Source organism: Mya arenaria, chromosome 16 (assembly GCF_026914265.1).
Source record: "Mya arenaria isolate MELC-2E11 chromosome 16, ASM2691426v1".
In the NCBI taxonomy this organism is placed as follows: domain Eukaryota; kingdom Metazoa; phylum Mollusca; class Bivalvia; order Myida; family Myidae; genus Mya; species Mya arenaria.
In genome coordinates, this window is record NC_069137.1 from 39,749,802 (window position 1) to 39,769,127 (window position 19,326).

At 33.1% G+C, this 19,326-nt stretch overlaps 1 protein-coding gene across 3 annotated transcripts in view; it reads right to left on the reverse strand.

Moving 5' to 3' along the window:
• Nucleotides 1–1,699: 1,699 nt before the first annotated feature.
• LOC128221896 (alpha-1,3-mannosyl-glycoprotein 2-beta-N-acetylglucosaminyltransferase-like) overlaps nucleotides 1,700–19,326 on the reverse strand; it is a 29,233-nt gene continuing 11,606 nt past the window's right edge. For 2 of the 3 annotated variants that reach the window (XM_052930549.1, XM_052930550.1), the window contains exons 2-12: nucleotides 18,063–18,868; nucleotides 17,011–17,131; nucleotides 12,542–12,749; nucleotides 12,038–12,152; nucleotides 11,532–11,670; nucleotides 10,860–10,994; nucleotides 10,384–10,474; nucleotides 9,923–10,027; nucleotides 9,233–9,323; nucleotides 8,495–8,665; nucleotides 1,700–8,025 (exon numbers count right to left, since the gene is read on the reverse strand). In XM_052930549.1, coding sequence (XP_052786509.1) covers nucleotides 7,912–8,025; nucleotides 8,495–8,665; nucleotides 9,233–9,323; nucleotides 9,923–10,027; nucleotides 10,384–10,474; nucleotides 10,860–10,994; nucleotides 11,532–11,670; nucleotides 12,038–12,152; nucleotides 12,542–12,749; nucleotides 17,011–17,131; nucleotides 18,063–18,161 — 1,389 coding nt within the window. In that variant the 5' untranslated portion in view covers nucleotides 18,162–18,868 and the 3' untranslated portion in view covers nucleotides 1,700–7,911. The remainder of the gene's footprint in view (nucleotides 8,026–8,494; nucleotides 8,666–9,232; nucleotides 9,324–9,922; nucleotides 10,028–10,383; nucleotides 10,475–10,859; nucleotides 10,995–11,531; nucleotides 11,671–12,037; nucleotides 12,153–12,541; nucleotides 12,750–17,010; nucleotides 17,132–18,062; nucleotides 18,869–19,326) is intronic. The other variant, XM_052930551.1, reaches the window with a different exon arrangement.

Here is a 19,326-nt window from a genome sequence, read left to right on the forward strand (position 1 = left end):
TTTTACATTTCGGTTCTTTTTTTTACAATTATGATATCAAAGCGTAACACATTCTATTAAATAATTGTCCTGAGATTTGTTACAGACCAATCTGGTGTACAGTCCCTTTAAAAGACAATAAACTTAAACTTAACTTATGAAAAACGGAAGATATTTAAAACCTCACTATGGCAATGTAAGGAAATGAATTACTTTGACAATTGTTATGACAATTGTTTATATAGTGCATACTATGAAAAATTATTTTAAATTCAGAAAAGCAATTAATCTCAAGCTGTTCCATATATTTACATATATATATGTATAGAAAATAATGTTCATGCGATCTTCGATCATTGGTGACTCGATAGAGACATAAGCATACATATAGATATACAGTAATAAGCGGAGTTTAAAAGATAAATTGAGTTGAAAGCATCTATCTTTTAAATTCAGCTTAAATGCATGTGTACATCTATCTGTATGATTATGTCTTCCCCTATGATCGGAGATCGTATCAACATTTTTTCTATACATGTATACGCAAATACATAATCATTGTTTTGATGTTAACGCAAATACACGGAACAGCTTGAGAATAATTGCCTTTCTGAATTCTAAATAAATTGTTATAGTATGTTAAAGTAAGTTAAGAGTCGATAATTACCAACAAAAGTGCATATAGTTTAGAAGATGTCTTGTGTCTATATGTCTTACTCATAAGTTGGAGCGTTTAGGTCGATAAAATTTGATTGGGTTATGTTCTCCGCCTTCTTCATTCTAGTATTTGTAATAACAAGACTCGGACTAAAATGGGTTTTGTTTTGATTAAGGGCCAATTTTGTTGGATGCTTTAAACGAGTTTACGAGTTTTCCTAGAACGGTGAGCTACATTACTACACCCTTGTGCAATTCGAGTGCACTTCTAGTTCACAATTAGTACACTATGGATAAACTAATGTAGTTTGTAGTTTATTAGATAAGCCAGTTTTGATTCATCTGGTCCACTCAGATTGGCCTTTAAGGCCATTATTTTATACTGTATTGATTTAATGTCACTGATAACAGCATTTCCTTTCTCGGTTCATTTAATCTTCTAGAGCATTTCCTTCCCGAGTTCATTGTTTTACTTGTGATATAACAGTTAACCATTTATTGATGACCTTTTGATGTAAAGCCATTTTACTAGGCTATAAAAGACAATGGGTTTCTACCAGTCATTTACTTGTCATATTTGTCTCTTTCTTGTAGATAAAAAGAGTAAAACATTTATACTTTAACTTAATACATAAAAATGTATTTGTAATCCAATATTTTTAAATGTACATTTGTACATAGGTTGTAGGTGTACGTGCACCCTACAACAGTTTGTTCGTGAGATAAGTTGGCCCAGTAACTCGAGAGTTATGTCCTTTTTGCCCTAGTCTAGAAGGGCGGCACATTGTTATCTGACCGTCCGTTTGTCCATCCTTCCTCGCGTTTTCTGATAACTTAATAACTCTTAGCCACAGGGACCAGGTTTTAAATGACATTTCCAAATGTTCCGAATTGTTGAAATTTTATTCGGTCTTACAAATTTTCTTTCGGACTGACAATAATTCAAAGGCTGTCGGACCAAATGACTGACACATTTTTTTGTAATTTTAACGATGTCTGGTATATGTATATGTACTGGCTAAATGATAGTTGTCAATGCTGGATCTGAGAAAAAGGTCACAAACAAGTTTAAAATATTTTATTTCATCCCCATACCATTTTTAAATACACCATGATAAAACTTTGGACATTAAAATAAATACAGCATAAAACACAAAATAAAGTAACACATAATAACGATATAAAATAGTGTGATAAAATGAAAACATTTAAAATAATAGTATGGGAACATTTAGGCATTTTTATATGGAAACATTTAAACATTATAAAATTAAAAAATATGGTGCGTTTACATGACATAATATACCCACAGGGGTAAATTTATCCCAACTCGAGGCTAATGGGGCAAATTTGACCCTGAATTTTTACCCCAAATGGGTATTTGTGTTAATATGCACTTATTTGCCCTGGGGTAAATTTGCCCACTGGGGTAAATCTTGTCATATAAATGCATTTCAATAATGTCAACAGTTTTCTACACATGTGGGCAACTTTATAACAATGCATAAATGACGTGTAAATAAGTGGTTAAAAATCATTTGTTTCAGGTTACCCCCCCCCCCCCACACCTGAAACAGTGATTTATTTTTGAAGGCCTAATGACGTGTTTAGTGTTAAACCAAACATTGTTATTTCATTGACAAGGAGTGATGCAAAATGAATTTACATCAGATGCAAAAAACAACAACAACGAATCATTCAAAGATTTCAAATATAAATGTAGTCACCGAAATCAAATTTTTCGCTGAACCAGTTAGCCCAGATTTTCAATGCACTTGTGACTATGCATATAGTAATTCAAACAATGTTGGCATTTAAACAATGTGGAAAATAAAATTAAAATTATCTGTACAAACACAGTCCTAAGACAGTTATAATGAGGTGTACATTTGCAATTAAACTTGGCACTGAATGAAGACATACTTACACATTAAAAGTAAAACACTAAGTCTGGCCAAACTAGAGCTATCACAGAAGTGATAAATATCCCCATAATGATTAATGACTGTAAGTGCAATAATGTTGGTACTTCATTTGATACAATATTTCAGACCACTTTTTACTAAGTGCCAAAACTCTATTTATTCATAACCAGTGAAATGTGACAGAAATGGCAGATGCATGACAGTCCATGCAGACCAGCATTCCATTAAAGTTTCACGTGTAAAACCTTGAGAGATAGATGTGACACAACATTTTGTTTACACATTTTTACTTAATCAAGGGTCAAACACTTGTTAGACCTTAGTGAAAAGTTACATCAATACCAAGAACATAATAACCAATGCTTATCAACATTCCTATAAACTTTAATGAGTGGATGGGCAATACTTTTGAGGTACATAAGACCCAATCACTTAATGGACCTTTTTTTTAACTAAATCGAGGGCCATTGCTCTTGAAAGACCATTTTTCACTAAATCAAGCGACATAACTCTTGTCAGTCATAGTAAGTGAAATTTGACATAAATGGTAGATGCACAACATCATTTTCATGCTGATCAACATACCTATTAAGTTTCATGTATGTAGGTACATTACTTTGGGAGGCACATGCAACACAATGTGTTTAGGGACATGTCAAGATGTAATGAACGCAACTCCTATATATGTATTAGTCCCCCAGATATATCCATCTGGGTTTTGTAATGGTATAAGATGCCTTCAGTACTTGACAGTTACAATATACCGTACAAGTTTAGCAAAGCGAAAATATAAAAACTCCTGTTTTGATTCGGGACAGCGTTTGTGAAAATGAGCACAAAAAATATTCGAGTGTAAAAATTACAATACAGCTTTAATGACTAGACTATATTTCCATTTTTCTCTTTGGATAAATCAATGAAAACAAGGTCAAACAAAAGAAAAAAATAATCTGATACACAAATATTTGCACCTGATCCTATTTTTTATTGCCACTTGACAATTGTTTTTTACTAAATTTTTGGGTAGAAATAGACCTGTGAAAAATAAATAAATTCATAAATTTCCAATCGACTTAAATACTTGTAAGCTTACATTACAACCAAAATAAAAGTAAAATCCTTTATTTCTAAACAATTATCAAGTCCCATTAATACCACACAATATAAATATTGAGGATTAAAATCGACTAAAATCTTTTATGAAATTTCAAGTGACAATTAAATCCTCTAAAATCTTTAATGAAATGGCCCTCAGTTTGTTTAAATACAACAGCAATAGGGGCAAAACAAATTGATTCTATGTTTAGTATCAGATTTGAATTTAAAAAAATACCTAAAAGTAGGAAACATAAAATAATAATTTTGATTCTTACCGTATTTACCATAATACTACAAATGAGATATTTATCAACAACCAAATGTATAAAACTTTGAATTTTTTGTTGTTGTTATTGGGGAGTTAATCAAGGTCTGCCAGTGCCCTATAATGGCTGTATTACGGCTTGACCCCGTAACATCCCCAAGTGTGACTTAAAACAAAATTTTGAAGCCAAAAGGGGGAGTTTTAAGCCCATCGATTGTCAATGTTATATTAATGACCACATTTTCATTTAAATTTTGAATTGAATTAATAATTTGAACACACTTGACTTTTCACAATTTGTCAAACGTTTCGCACAATAAGAAAATAAAAAATTGTGTTTAAAATTCCATGTTTGGGAAAAAACTTTCAAAAGTGATGGCAAGAAAGTTCAACCTTCCACTAAAAAAATCATTATGGTGGCCCTGCCCAAAACTTAACCAGTTTTACATAATAAGTTGCAGAAAAATACATTATTTTGGACCTCATCGTAACATAAAAACATAAAATAGCATTAACAACTTCTCAACTACCTAGTAAAATTAAATTGATTGTATTTTCAATGACTAAGTCTTGATATAGAATGGTAATTGTTAAAAGATACATTCAGTGTTTTTTATGACCTGAAAAGTTTGAGATCAAACAGATTGTTACAGAAAAAGTATAAATACTTCAACATTTTTTGTTTATTTGAACCCCTGTTTTAAGCTGAACTTTATAACCCATGAAGTGTAAAACACCGAAGAAAAAGTGAGAGCCCAGACGTAGACTTGAAAAGTGTGAGTTAAGATGCAAAAGTGTGAGGTAAGAAGCAAAAGTGTGGGTGCAGCAAGATACTGGAAAGTGTGAGTCTCCAAAGAAAAAGTTTTGAGTTCAGAAGCAAGTGTGTGAGTCCAGCTAGAGACTGGAAAGTGTCAGTCTCCAAAGAAAAAGTGTGAGTTCAGAAGCAAGTGTGTGAGTCCAGCTAGAGATTGGAAAGTGTGAGTCTCCAAAGAAAAAAGTGTGAGTTCAGAAGCAAGTGTGTGAGTCCAGCTAGATACTGGAAAGTGTCAGTCTCCAAAGAAAAAAGTGTGAGTTCAGAAGCAAGTGTGTGAGTCCAGCTAGATACTGGAAAGTGTCAGTCTCCAAAGAAAAAGTGTGAGTTCAGAAGCAAAAGTTTGAGTCCAGCTAGAGACTGGAAATGTGATTTAATGAGCGCCAAGAAAAAACCCTGTTTTAAATGAGACCATTCTTTCAAAAGCAGCAAAACAAACCCTTAAACAAAGTGGCGTGGATGTTCAACAGTTTCATTACAATCTATAATATATTACATTTAAAAATACATCTTTGTTAAAATACATCACAACACTTTGTAGTAAGAAAATCCATCCATCATTTATACAAAAAATGCTAGTGGTTAAGTTTGATCATGAAGTCACAAAATGTTAAGTTTGAATAGTTTTAAAGTTAGTTTTCATTGAGAACATGATTGATATATACATGTACATGTAAGCATCATGTTATTTAAGAATGCAAATTAAAAATAAAACTGCTATATAATCATAGTATTTTTTTCTGTTTTATTACCATCATTTTATATATCATATCATAATAGTAGCGCCATTATGTTTTTATTCGAAAATGTAATCCATGCAAAAATAATATAATGGTTAATTCATTAAAGAATTTTTATCATAATCTTGTAGTTAATATATCTTAAATGCACTAAAACATCTTTGCATCCTAATGATGGATGGCTTACCTTATTAAAATAGAAATAATCTGGGAATTAAATAGCAAAAAATGTCCTCATCACAAAATTGCTGTAGGTTAATCTACCGGGGGTATTAAAAACTGTTATTGACAATTTCACAATTTTTTATGTGTACTTATTGCAAATAAACATAAATATTTTAATATAATATAATATTGTGATTTTTTTTCATATTATTTCAATTATACTACAATAATTATTTAGTACATATGTATACAAGACAGGGACAAATTAATAAGACTACATTTCTAATCAAAATTTATGCAAATATCACAAAAACAATTATGGCAAAACTTTAGAAAAAAAATAATTCCTAGGTCTTAGCACAAGCCCATTGTTACTTGCTATATAAACATTAGGGACAAAGTTCCGAGGGCACAGCTTAAGACGGTCGTTTAGCTACACATATAAAATCTATCGGTCGTTTAGCTACACATATAAAATCTATGTCTGTTTTTAGCCAACCTCTCAGAATTTTTAATTAAAAGGTAATAGAAAATTCTTCCATTCAACAGTTTTACACATTATTCCGTTAAAAAACTGTTAAATAAATAATTATAAGTGCTATTTTGTTTGTTTTTCAAAAACTTTTTGGCTTCCTTATCTGCCCTATTTCTGTGAATGCCAGAGCCAAATTGTCACATCGCTGGTATATACCATTTTAAGTAAAAACCCACAATTGGTAGATTCCATATACCACAAGACGCCTTAATGAACTGTTTTTAAAAATTGTCTGATCAACACTGACAGTTTTGTGAAAGTGTGAAAATGAAATTCATAAATACACAGCTGTACTCTAAAATTAAATCCTGATCTACCATAACATATTTTTTGGCAGTAAAAAATCGGACACAATAATGATATTTTTTGACCCAAAAGACAAAAAAAAATAATGCAGATAAATTACAATGCTATTCATTTATGGCATTTGATATTTATTGAACGTTGTCCATGACAGCAAGGTATGAAACAGTTGCCTCACCCTCAACCCTCATGATTGAAATTATGCACTACAGTGTTTTTTACCACTTTAAAGGGGAATGGGAGCAGGGCCCTTTGATATGGAAAAAATAGCTTTATTTTGGCAAAAAAATTGTTGTCATACCTTTTTTAACAAACCTATCAACTTATTCATAAATGAAACTTTATTGCTACATTGCTCAATATAAAGATGTCAATGCTGCTCAAGAAAAAGAAAAATGTTTTTTTACTTGGGTTGTGGAAATTATTTTTTCAAGAGGGGAAAGGGGCCGAAAAAAAGAGTGCTCGTTTATAATTTCAATAACTTGGATTATGGGTGCTGTAACCATTACCAAATAAATGATTTTCTATTGGCAAACATCACTAGATTGAATGATGTCAAAAAGAAATGCAATGCTATTGCCTATTCCATGACAAGCATGATATGAAAACAATGATCTGTTCATACTGAACTGTCCTGCGTAGTGCTTTAATACTGCAAGTGGGATAAATTCCTGCCAAATGCTAGTTCATTAAGTGGGACATCATATTCCAATATTTCACAAAGTGCTAGAACTTAGTGGGATATCATTCTGTCCATTATCTAGCAAATTAAGTGGGACAGCAAACTGTGCTAACTCTAAGTGGGATAATATCCTGCTCATTATACTAGCTTTTAGTGGGACAACTTCCATCAAAGTGCTAGCCAAAAATGGGATAATTTATCACCTAGCACCACTTGCTGACTTAAGCTGCTGGCTCATTGTGGTTTCCTTGTGAACAATCTTTTCTTTTAACCATCGATAAACACAACAATATCACAATAAATCTGCTTCAGCACAAAAGCCGGTTTTTCTCCCATAGTTTCATCCATTGATAGCTTCTCCCATTGTTTTCCCACGTAGCATCCATTGCTAGCTTTTCCCGTTGTTTTTCCCATGTAGCATCCATTCCTAGCTTTTCCCGCTGTTCTTCCATTGTGACATCCATAGCTAGCTTCTCCCATTGTTTTTCCCATGTAGCATTAATTGCTAACTTTTCCCGCTGTTTTTCCATTGCAGCAGCCATTGCTAGCTTCTCCCATTGTATTTCCTACTTAGAATTCATTTCTAGTTTTATCCACTATACCATTATTCTTCTGTTTGCTAAGCTATTTATAAGTCAGCAATAGTTTAATACATACAATATCACAATATCTGCTAAGCATGAATGAAATTTCTATGACCTAGCACTTATCACTAGATTTCCTAGCTAGCACCTATTTCTAGCTGGCACTGCTAGCTCCATGTTGTATCATATCCAGCCCAGTCACTAGGTGGGGCTACATGCACCCGTTGTCCCTGGTAACTAAAACTGACCACTCCCATATAAGCTGTCCTTTCTACACCTGCCTGAAAAATGGGAGAAATATATTTTTTATTATTTACCACATTGTAAAAGCCAAACTACCATAGTTTTTTGGGGAGGGTGTATGTTCATTTTACCACACTTCCAGATCTATGGGCATCTTCACAAACTGGAGTATAAGTCTTGTTAAGTTGTAAGGCACAGTCCACAGATAGTGAGAATTGATGTACCGTATTATACTCCAGATTATTGTCTAAAAAATGTCGGACCGCAGAAGAACGCAGTATTGGTAAGTACTGGTACAGTGTCCATCGAACAGAACAACTGATGTAGGTAACTCTGGTGAGAAATACTAAAGTTCTTTAAAGGGACTACCCCATGGTTTATAAAATGCACTTTTTTCCCATTATGGCAGTGGGTTTGGAGATAGGAAAAGTAATATTTGGCTAAAATATATTGGGAATGTTATTGTGAAATTGCAAACTAAACTAAATAAACCAAAATACTCTATACCTTAAAATCATCCATAATGCCCAATTTCTTTGCAGCATCCTTAAACTGCTCTTTAGTTTTGTACGTAACTCGGACCTCTGGAAGAGCTTTCTTGCTTTGAGCTTTTACCTCCGAGGCTGTCACCTCTGGCAGGTTGTAAATATACTGAACAAACTTGGGGTCGTAATTTTCCTGAAAGAAAATATAGAAATATAATACTAATACAACTCGTAAGGCAAGATTTTTTTTACTTTTTCACTATTATCCATGCCTGCCCCCACCTGCCCCCTTCACGTAGCCCTAACATTTATTTGAAAAAAAACAACACCTTTGCAAATGGTTAAAAATGAGAATAAATGCCCAAAAAAAAAAAAAAAAATGCCAATATTGTAATAACTTCCAAGTGGTCTGTGCTGTTGATGAGTAAAAACTCTCAGAAATCATTATAATTTACAGCAAACTTAAATGAAGCAAACTTAAAGAATTTATATTATATGTGACCGAACCTGAACTCACAACCTCAAAAAAACACATCACACCATACTAGGCAACGCCATTTTTTACTGCCATGGGAAACTTTAAATTGGTATTTCTCACTTCCATAAAATGTGATACAAGACCTATCTGTGCTTGTTACCTATCTGTGCTTGTTGCCGGTAAATTATTTTTCCTACTGAGCTTATGCATATTTCACTAAAATGTATACATTTTTATGTATTTACTCAAATAATCATCCAAACCCATGTGCCTGAAACTTACCTTGATTAGATATGAAAGGTCCCTCTGTGTAAAAGGCACAACTTTGTCATTGAGCTGGATAAATTTCAGGTGCTTCTCAAAGAACAGCCCCCTGAAACACAAAACAGCATAAGTAAAACTTGGTATCTCAATAACATGCCATTGAAACACAACACAGGGTAAATAAAACTTGGTATCTCAAACACTGCCGCCCCTGAAAAACAACACAGTATAAGAAAAACTTTGTATCTCAATAACAGGTCGAAGAACACAAATCATAAATAAATCTTGGCATCTCAAAAAATGGCCAGCTTCAGAAAAACTTGGAATCTCAAAAACTTGCCCCTTTTACACAACACAGCATAAGTAAAACTTTGGATCTAAAAAAACTAGGTACTTAAGAACAATACAGAATAACAAGTTAATGAACTGTTTCCTGAAACACAACACAGCATAAGTAAAACTCATAGACAGGCTTCTAAAATAGGACACTGCAATCATCAAATCCACAGAGCTCCTTGAAAAAAAAAATCATACAGCTTATCTCGTTTTAACCACATTAATTATTTTCAGAGTTTTACAGAACTTGAGAAGCGGTAACCTTTCTTTTTCTACCCAAAAAACAGAACAGATGAGAGAGCAAGGTTCTTTCAGTTAACAGAAATTCAAAAGCAACAAGTATCATTCAAACTATAATTAAACATGTCTTACTTGCTGACACCTTTCTTGCCAAATGTGCTTGTTCTACTGAGCTCAGGACGTATACATGACCGGCCCTGTCGCTGGTCCGGATGTCTCATCCAGTCGTCCCAAAACCTGCACACAGGGAATAGAAGACATGGTTATAGCAATGTCTATATGACCTGTGTCTTGCCAAATATGTTTGTACTGTATACTGCTGAGTTCCGAACGTGATTTAGACCAGCCCTCTCCCTGGTCTTGGGTGTCTCATTCAGTCGTCACAAAACATGTTCTTATAGGATATAAGACACAATTGTAGTAATATCTATATGACCTGTTTCTTGCCATATATGCTTGTAACATTTAGAAAATATTGTGTACTTCAGGGAGGTTTTAAACATTGTTCAGCGCCCACTTGTAATGACGTGATATCTTGTTATGTGTATTAAATTTATATGAAGCTAAATAGATCAAGACATGTTCAAACTTACGTGTCAGGCCATTTGGGTCCAAGCTCCAGCCAGAGTTTTCTCTCAAACATCCAGCCAAGCCCCGGGAAGAAGTCTGTCCGATGAAGAAGCTCTGGAAAACATCATTATTAAAGAGTTACACTTTGCTACACAATTGTCTTTTGAAAGATGTGTACCAAGTTTATCTGCTTTCTTTAACGATTTTCTGAGTCAAATGATGCTGTCAAAGCTATTTCAAATATTTTTTGCTTCAAATAACAGCTAAAAATAGATTCTGATATCCACTTGGAGAATAAGATTTCCAGAGGGAACCTCATCATTTTATGAGGGGAATAACAACATGATTTAAAGGGAATTTGCGAACGGGAAGACACCAATGCAAGACCTTAATATAACTTCACCTTAGTGCAAGAACTCAATATCTGCTTCTGTATCTATATGCATTTATTGAGTTATTGCACTAAGGTCATGATTAGTCGAGTTAAACAATTTCTAACCTGGGTCATCTTTCACCATGTTGAGTTTCCCATTATCATTCCACGCGGACACACACCACAACGAGCTGTCTTGATGAAGGACTCGGAATGTCGCCGCAAAATACTCATAGAAATCTGGGCTGATGTCAAGGTCATCTAAAATAAAGTGGAGACAGAAATTGAATCTTGGAGACAGATATTGAATCTTGGAGATAGATGTATTGAATCTTTTAGATGAATATTGAATCTTCAAGAAGAATATTGAACCTTTAAGATGGATACTGAATCTTTGATAAAGATATTGAATCTTTGAGATGAATATTGAATCTTTGAGATGAATATTGAATCTTTAAGATGAATATTGAATCTTTAAGATGGATACTGAATCTTTGAGAAATATATTGAATCTTTTAGATGGATATTGAATCTTTGAGAAAGATATTGAATCTTCCAGATGAATATTGAATATTTAAGATGGATTTTTAATCATTGAGAAAGACATTGAATCTTTGAAGATGAATATTAAATCTTGGAGAAATCTCTGAATTTTTCAGATGGATATTGAATCTTAAAAAGAAAAGATATTAAATCTTTTAAAAAGATACTGAATATTGAATGAAGATACTGATTTTTTTCCCTTTTACCAACCAGCTTATAAGAGTGATTTTTTGAGTCCCATAGAACCATCCTCACCTTCTACGATGATGACCGCTGAATGGTTGAACGTATGGAATATCTGGTTGAGAGCCCACTTGTAATGACGTGATATCTTGTAGTAGCCTTCAAATTTCCTCTGAGGCCATGGGACGTTGACTTTGCCTAAATCTGGTTGCTGATGAAAAAATGTGAGAACATTTTCAATATATGATGAAAAATCTGGTTAAGGGTTCACTTGTTATGACGTGATATCCTTTGAGGCCATTGGACATTGACAAATCCAAATCTTGTTGCTTGGAAATGAAAATTAAAAACAATTTAAACATATGTAAAATATCTGATTCAGGGCCCACTTGTTTACTAATAAATGTATCACTGCTTTCCATTAGATTATAAATTATATATCCCTGACAACTGTACGAATTAAAAAAAATATTTAATCTAACATGTATTTCCTCATATTGTGGGACACTCAAAAAAGGTACTATGATACTTATTTACAATAATGTATGTTCCTCAGGCAAACCCAGGTCTAGCAATACCTTTATATGCACAACCCCATGGTCTTGTACATATTTCTGTATGGCGTCTGACGTCTGCTGGTGACCACAATCCTGGCTGACTATCACCGGAAAGCGCTTCCTGTCTGGTCGGTGCCTGGAAACAAACAGTATTGTTAGGCTCTCATAAAAGTACCAGAGACTCAACCCCAATTTGTCAACCCTGAAAGTCCCAGGACCCAAAGCAAAAAACTATGGGTTTATTTTCATCTGATTCTCCATTTCCTCAGTGGTTAAACTAACAGTCATGAAAATATACATTTGAATATCTGGCAACGCTTTTTTGAACAATGAAAAAAAACTTATTTAAAAAAAGAGGAGCAGGGACGGTATTCCGATAATTCAATATTGGTCTAAATTGGATCTAAGATCAATGTAGCTAATCGGATTACTTGTTATAACTAACTTATAAGAGTAAATGAAGTCAATAATGTATGACCATAACATTAACTTATGTTGAATATTGAATACAACTGCGGAACTCACTTCAAAACAAGGTCCAGACTCCTGCTCACAGCATCAGCTCGATCACACGCGATCATTAAAATCGGCAAGACAATATCATCCACTTTGTCTGTGTCTTTCAACTTTAACCACGACTCATTCTCTCCTGTCGAATTTGGTCCTTTCGCTTTCGGCGGTGCTTGTGTCACAACTGCCTGCGTCGGTTTTAACTGGCTTTGCTGTTTTTTCTCTGAAAAAATGGAACGAAAAATTATCAATGGTATAATATCAATACAAATAAATACTTACAAACAGATTGATGATGATGTTTTAAGCTGAAGAGTAAAGGAAGGGTGCTGCACCCTGTCGTTTATGGTAGCACCCTTCTGCCCTCATGGAGACCAGCAGGGGTAGCCTTCTGCCTTCATAGAATTAAATGCTCATGACTAAATATTGATCTCAATTTTTTTTATTATAACCTACAATAAGATTATAAATACATACAAACTTTACTTATTTATGGTTTGAACCAAAAATTACTTCAATCAAACACCATTTCTAACATTTGGATGAAATTCATAATGTATAAGTTCTTGACAGCCCCATAGTATGGTACATAATATTGCCCTTTTCTCCCTTAGAACACTGTCCCTCTTCTGTAGCACCCTGGCTAAAACCATACTGATAGTGACTTCCAATAAAACGTTTTTGGTGCCAAAAGTGACCAATTTTATGTTTGAAAAACAGTTTTTGCATTGCAAAGTTGGTGCAATATTTAAGGAAACCATCGTTGGCAACCAAGGTACTTCCTTCCGTTATACTTCACAAAAATCCCGGGGACAATTGACAGCGACTAAATGAATTATGCATGAGGCAGGGGAAACAACTCTTTTTGCCAATGAATTTGTAAATGAAAAATTAAATATTCTTAAATATCCCTGAAGTGTCAGTATCCTTTATGGCCGAGTGGTCTTGACTGCCGTCAAAAATGATTGTACTCAAAAGGACTGACCCAAAACGATGATATTTTTCACTGTATCAAAGGGCCCACTTCCATTCCCTTAAAAGTGGAAAAACGTTGCACTTATAATAATCTTATCACAAAGAGAGCCATGGAGCAAACATCAGCATTTGTCACAGGTTTAAGTCTCAAGTTCTTTGTTTTATAAAAAATAATATCTCAACTTATCGACTGAATATATATGTTTCAAAAACTTCTATGGGAAATATTTAATACTTGGTTACATGAAATAAGTCGACATGGCCAACCTTCTAGATTAAATTACTTTCTTTATGAAGGCAACAACATAACAATTTCCTTGTAGCTTTCTCCAAATGGCCTGAGGAGACGGCATAACTCAGCCAATCCTTGACAGATAATCATATCCAATGTCTGCCATAATTTTAAGAGCAATCTTGTAACTCAGAATTAGAATCTATAGTCTTGAAATACCTATATATATATATACATACATACAGTGAACATTTCTAACATAGATATAGTGAACACTTTTGTTTTTTACAAATTTTGGGGATTATTTTAAGGGATTGGATAAAACATAATCATAATGCATCATTTAGGACTAGAAATTGTTTTTGGGGAGTAGCCCTAAACCTCTGTGCCAACATTTTAAACCATTTGAAACTCTGTTTTGAAGGAGGGGCAAATGTCAATAGGTTATGCCCCTAAGTTACTCTTTATCATGAATTTCTGGAACCGCCCCTGGAGTATCATATGAATACCGACCCTGACATGTAATGGGAAAGTGAATCATTTGTAAATAAAGCCATTATACCTTGAATTGTTTTTATATTTTAAGTGCCAACCATTAGTACGAAAATATGTCTAGCTATTCTGAAAAAAAAACAACAACACCCCCTCTTATTTTCTTTTACTAAATGAGTTATAAATCACATGTAGAATATAGACACCTGGTGAGAGCCTCTGGACATCATTCTCAATTGTAAGATAGATTTCATAGTTTAAAAAAACTTTATAATGGGAATCACACAGAATGCATCATAATCTGATATCAAAAGGCAAACTACTTGAACAAATACTTCTACATAGTATGTAGTTTGTATTTGTGTTAAATGTAGTATATTATAGTAAATTGAAATTAAACATATTCGGCAAGATTCTTGATCATATACTAAAGATGTGTTTAATATTTTGTTTTTATCGTGAAGAGCAAAACCGCTACATCCTCCCTAGGGACCCTTAACATACACGCAGTTTTGTATGGCCTAATATGGGAACGAAAATAGTTTAATAAGGCTTTACAGACCTATTCCAGTCTAGAGAGATCTATAATACCTTACCCTAGAGCAATAACACAATAACTGTTTATAGAGATTGTAGCAGATAGGGAGTTCTTGCACTAATATAATGTTTTGTTTTATGTACACACATATATATTGAACTGAGCATTAACGATTGTCGCAAGAACACTGCTTGTATCAGTTTTAAATCAACAAAAAACACTAAATATTGAAATGTTCAAATTGATTTTGGAGTTAATATACAGTTTTAACTTCAAATACTGATAAGAAAAACCAATAATGCGGGGATGATAACTTCAACGTGTAAGGACTACTGGCGAAATTTAGATGTATTTATTGGACAACATTGCAAAATATTGTGTTATTACTCTTGTATTTAAGATTGATGTCAAGATATTATTGGTTAAATATGTGACCAAACTGTTTTAAAATAATATTGATTTTAAATAACTAAAGAATTAAAATTCAACCACATAGATTTTTTTTATTTCAATATTCTGTGATCTTCTGAATATGATCGTTTTTTATCTACTGTTACAAAATAATAACTTATTATTTTTGCATAAGATTGATGTTTAGAAATTATTCAAGGTTATTTGTATGTATAATATGTTTTCAAAAATAAATGGTTTCATGTGACCAAACTGTTTAACTTATGTGTATAAGATTATATCAACTGAAGAATTAAAATTTAATCACATAGAAGTGTTGTTTTTTTATTTGAATATTCTGTAATCTTCTATCTACAAAATGTGTTGTTATTCTTGTATAAGATTGTTGTTTAAATAAATCTTCAAAGGTAATTTGTATCAGTGGTCGCAATTAGCACAAGCCCGCAAGCCCTGCACTGGCAAAATGTCATTTGGGCTTGCTCAATTTTTTTGATTTTATATAGTAGGGCTTGTTTAAAAAAATTGAAAAGCAATATGAAATCGGGCTTGTTCATCCAAAAGTCTAATTTCAATGACTGACTGTTGTATGTATGAATTTTCCAAAATACATGTAAATGGTTAAATGTGACCTAACTGTTTTAGTGTTTAAGATTATATCTTGTCAACTGAGTACTGACCTGGTCTCTGTTTATTATCTACCTTTAACCTGATTAAAATCGGTATAAAGACTGACTGCTGATTTACAAAAAAATAAATCTAAAGCAAATTTGATAAAAAAAACCTGCAGTCCCATTAGATAAAATATAGTTTTGTACACTAAATAGTCATCATTGTAAGTTGGCAATAAAACCTTAATCCAGGTATACATACAAATTTCAATGTGTACTATTAAAAATTGTCTGTGAAAACAACATGTTATGTGTCAGAAACAGTCATCGAAATAAGACTTTAAAATGTCCTTTTAACGTGCATGCACTTAAATATAAATAGAAACGGTAAACTCGTTGGTACGCTTCCTGGACATCTTAAAGGACATGTGCGGTTCTTACACTAGAGCTCGGCATCAAATATTTTGATCCTAAGGCCTTTTACAATGTATATATATTATATTCTGAATTTGAGCAAGCCCGGAAATTGTTTTTCCACTGCAGGGCTTGCAGGCTTGTGCTAAATTCTCTGCAGAGACTGTCAAATTTCGACTGACATTTATCCTTTTCCAGCAAGCAGGGCTTCCATTAAGAATTTGAAACTGGAAGTATGAACTTCCTGTCAATCACTTTTGGAAGTTTTACACTGAAATATGGAAGTTTTAAAGTCTCCATAATACAATATCTTTTGCAACTATTTTTCAACAAATATATTAAAAATCAAATAATTTTCACTTTAACTTATATTATTATAATTCATTTTACTTAAAAACACTTAAACTGATTGAAATTATGACTATAAAAGTAATATTGACAAAAGGTTTTGATTTTTTGAACTTCAAAGCTTTCAACTTTGGAAGTTTTCTTCAAAATTATGGAAGTTTTTGTACTTCCAAGGAATCAATTTTGGAAGTTTTAACCCATTTCTAGGGAGTAATATACTTCCCAACTTCCTTTAACGGAAGCCCTGGCAAGTTATATCATATGTTTACTTGGGCTACATGTAAGTAGCAGCAAAAAAAGTTACCCAATACCCATGATATTTTAAGGAAATGCTACATTAAGAACCAAATTTTACAATTGCACGAGCCCAAATGACTCCTGACTTGAAAACAGTTATTTCGCAGACTGCTATAATGATTAATAAGCCCGGGCCCAGATACACAATTACATATACATGACTGAGTACCTGACAGCTCCGATCGTAACTTACGAAGTTCCGTCAGCAATTGTTCGTTATTCTTTAGTTGTTTTTCGATCTCGCTCTGTAACACTGACAGCTTTCCTTCGACATTTTCGTGATTGTGAGGCTAGAAAATAGTAAACAGTTCAAATATCGACCTTCAGCTTATTATATAAAACTAGTAAATTCTTAGGTTTGGTCAAAGCAAGCCCAAATGTTTATCAATTGCTTTTATGTTTGAACAAGACATAAAATAAACTGGTTATGCCCATATACTAGTGTTGGGAATCCGTTGCAATTTTACTATCGATGATCGGTTCCACTCAAGGAACCGATTATCGATAGTACAATCGGTTTTTAAAATACTAGATAGTAACAGAGTTGTAGTTTTATTCAGGTACAGTATTAAACTCTTAATCATTATATGCATATACCTTATGTCTATAATTGAAGTTATTAAGTGTTGTTGTATAAAAAAAAGTTAATTTCCTTGCTCATTTTGGCTTTCATCAGCCATATTGTTAAAGATAACATCTGACCACTTACAATTTTTTAATTTTTTTTTCGATAATCGATTATAACTAAATACTATCGATTGTCGCCGATTTCAGGCCCAACCAATCGATTTTTGATTATAATCGATCATCGGAACATCACTACCATATACATTGTATTAGTACCCCTACCTTATATAGGAGATTGAAAATTGACCCAGGCTATGCATTTTTCAACTTATGATTAAGCCAGTCAAATATTTCATTTAAAATTTATTCATTAAAGCAACACACATGTACATGGTTAGAGGGGTCATAACATCAACATTTTTTTAAATCCAATTTTTCTTCATCGTTTACTCTACTGGTAGATTTAGATAAATTTACAAGTTACAGCTTTGATACTATTTCTATCACTCGCTCCAAGTAATGAAATTGTGATCTTACACTATGTTTTAAGCAAATGTCCTTATAATTTCATTTCAAATGAAAAGAAACACATTTTTTTCATCAAGGGAGATGACCCCTGGTTCACAGACATTAACAAAGGGGAGTAACTCTCACCTGTACACCGTTGCTTTTTCCGACGATAGTTTTGTACATCAGCATGTTCCAAGTCAGAAACATCGCCACTACGAAGAATATTATGTGTTTCCTCCGCATCTTGCAGTCTGTTTGCCGATTTCACAACTCGAAATTATTTTACTGCCAGAATGCTGATTTGACAACTCAAATTTATAATACTGCTAGTCAGTTGATTTCACAACTCAAAATTCTGATACTACCAGATTGCTGATTTCACAACTCAAAAAAAAGTTTCAGACACTGCTTTTTAATTATATGTTTTTTCCTTTCACAGTGACAATACTTATTTCAGAAATACTGCATGTAAATCACCTTCTTAGTGTATATATTTTTAGTTAATTGCAACATTACACAAATTTTTGAAGTATATATTTTCACAACTTTACTATTTTTTTGCTACACACTCCGATAATGCTAATAAAAATATACTTGAATAGGAAACTGTATACATGACTAGAAATTCAAATTGAAATAAATCTCACTTTCACATCTTTTAAGCCATCTGCTTCAATCTAAGTAATTTAAAAGCAAAAAAACTTTCAAAGCGCATCCGTGAGCCGCTAATCCATCATTGTGAAACTGTGCACTGAAATTGCCTCTTTTTGTTCAACATCATTACATAAACAACTTCAATCCAGTTTAAACTTCATTTCTTTGCAATTCTTTGCAATTTATTTTTTCACTCCCATCTGAGAATTGTAATGTTTGTGTTGTTGTTTTTTTAAACCGTCTTTTGCAAGTTTCTTGCATCTATCTACGGCTGCATGTCGTTGAGAAATTTCATCCTGAAAATAGAAAATCGAAACTTATTTGTTTATAATCAAATTATGATTTAGTTATTAACATTTGTATAGACTGTATAATATTTCTAATGGATCAAAGAAGTCCCATACATGTCGGTGTTTCATAAATAAGGCAATGCATGTCTGGTATATTTCTTAGAGCTTTTTTTATATAATTTTTATTTAATGTTTTCCGTCTCAAGTGATTAGGCCAAACAAAAAATTGGTTTGGTTAGGGTAACATGAAACTTGCGATGTCAAAGAAGGCCAACAGATCCCTTCAGAGAAAAACATGCTCGACACTGAAGGGGTCCGCTGGTCTTTATTATAACACAGTAAATTCTCAATCCACAGAGCCCGGGCTTTGCTAATTTGCATATTACCAAACATCTACATCAACATACTATCAGTATGAATGTACTCCCAGGGCTCTTTCTGCCCATTTTGGGAAAAAGACCCTA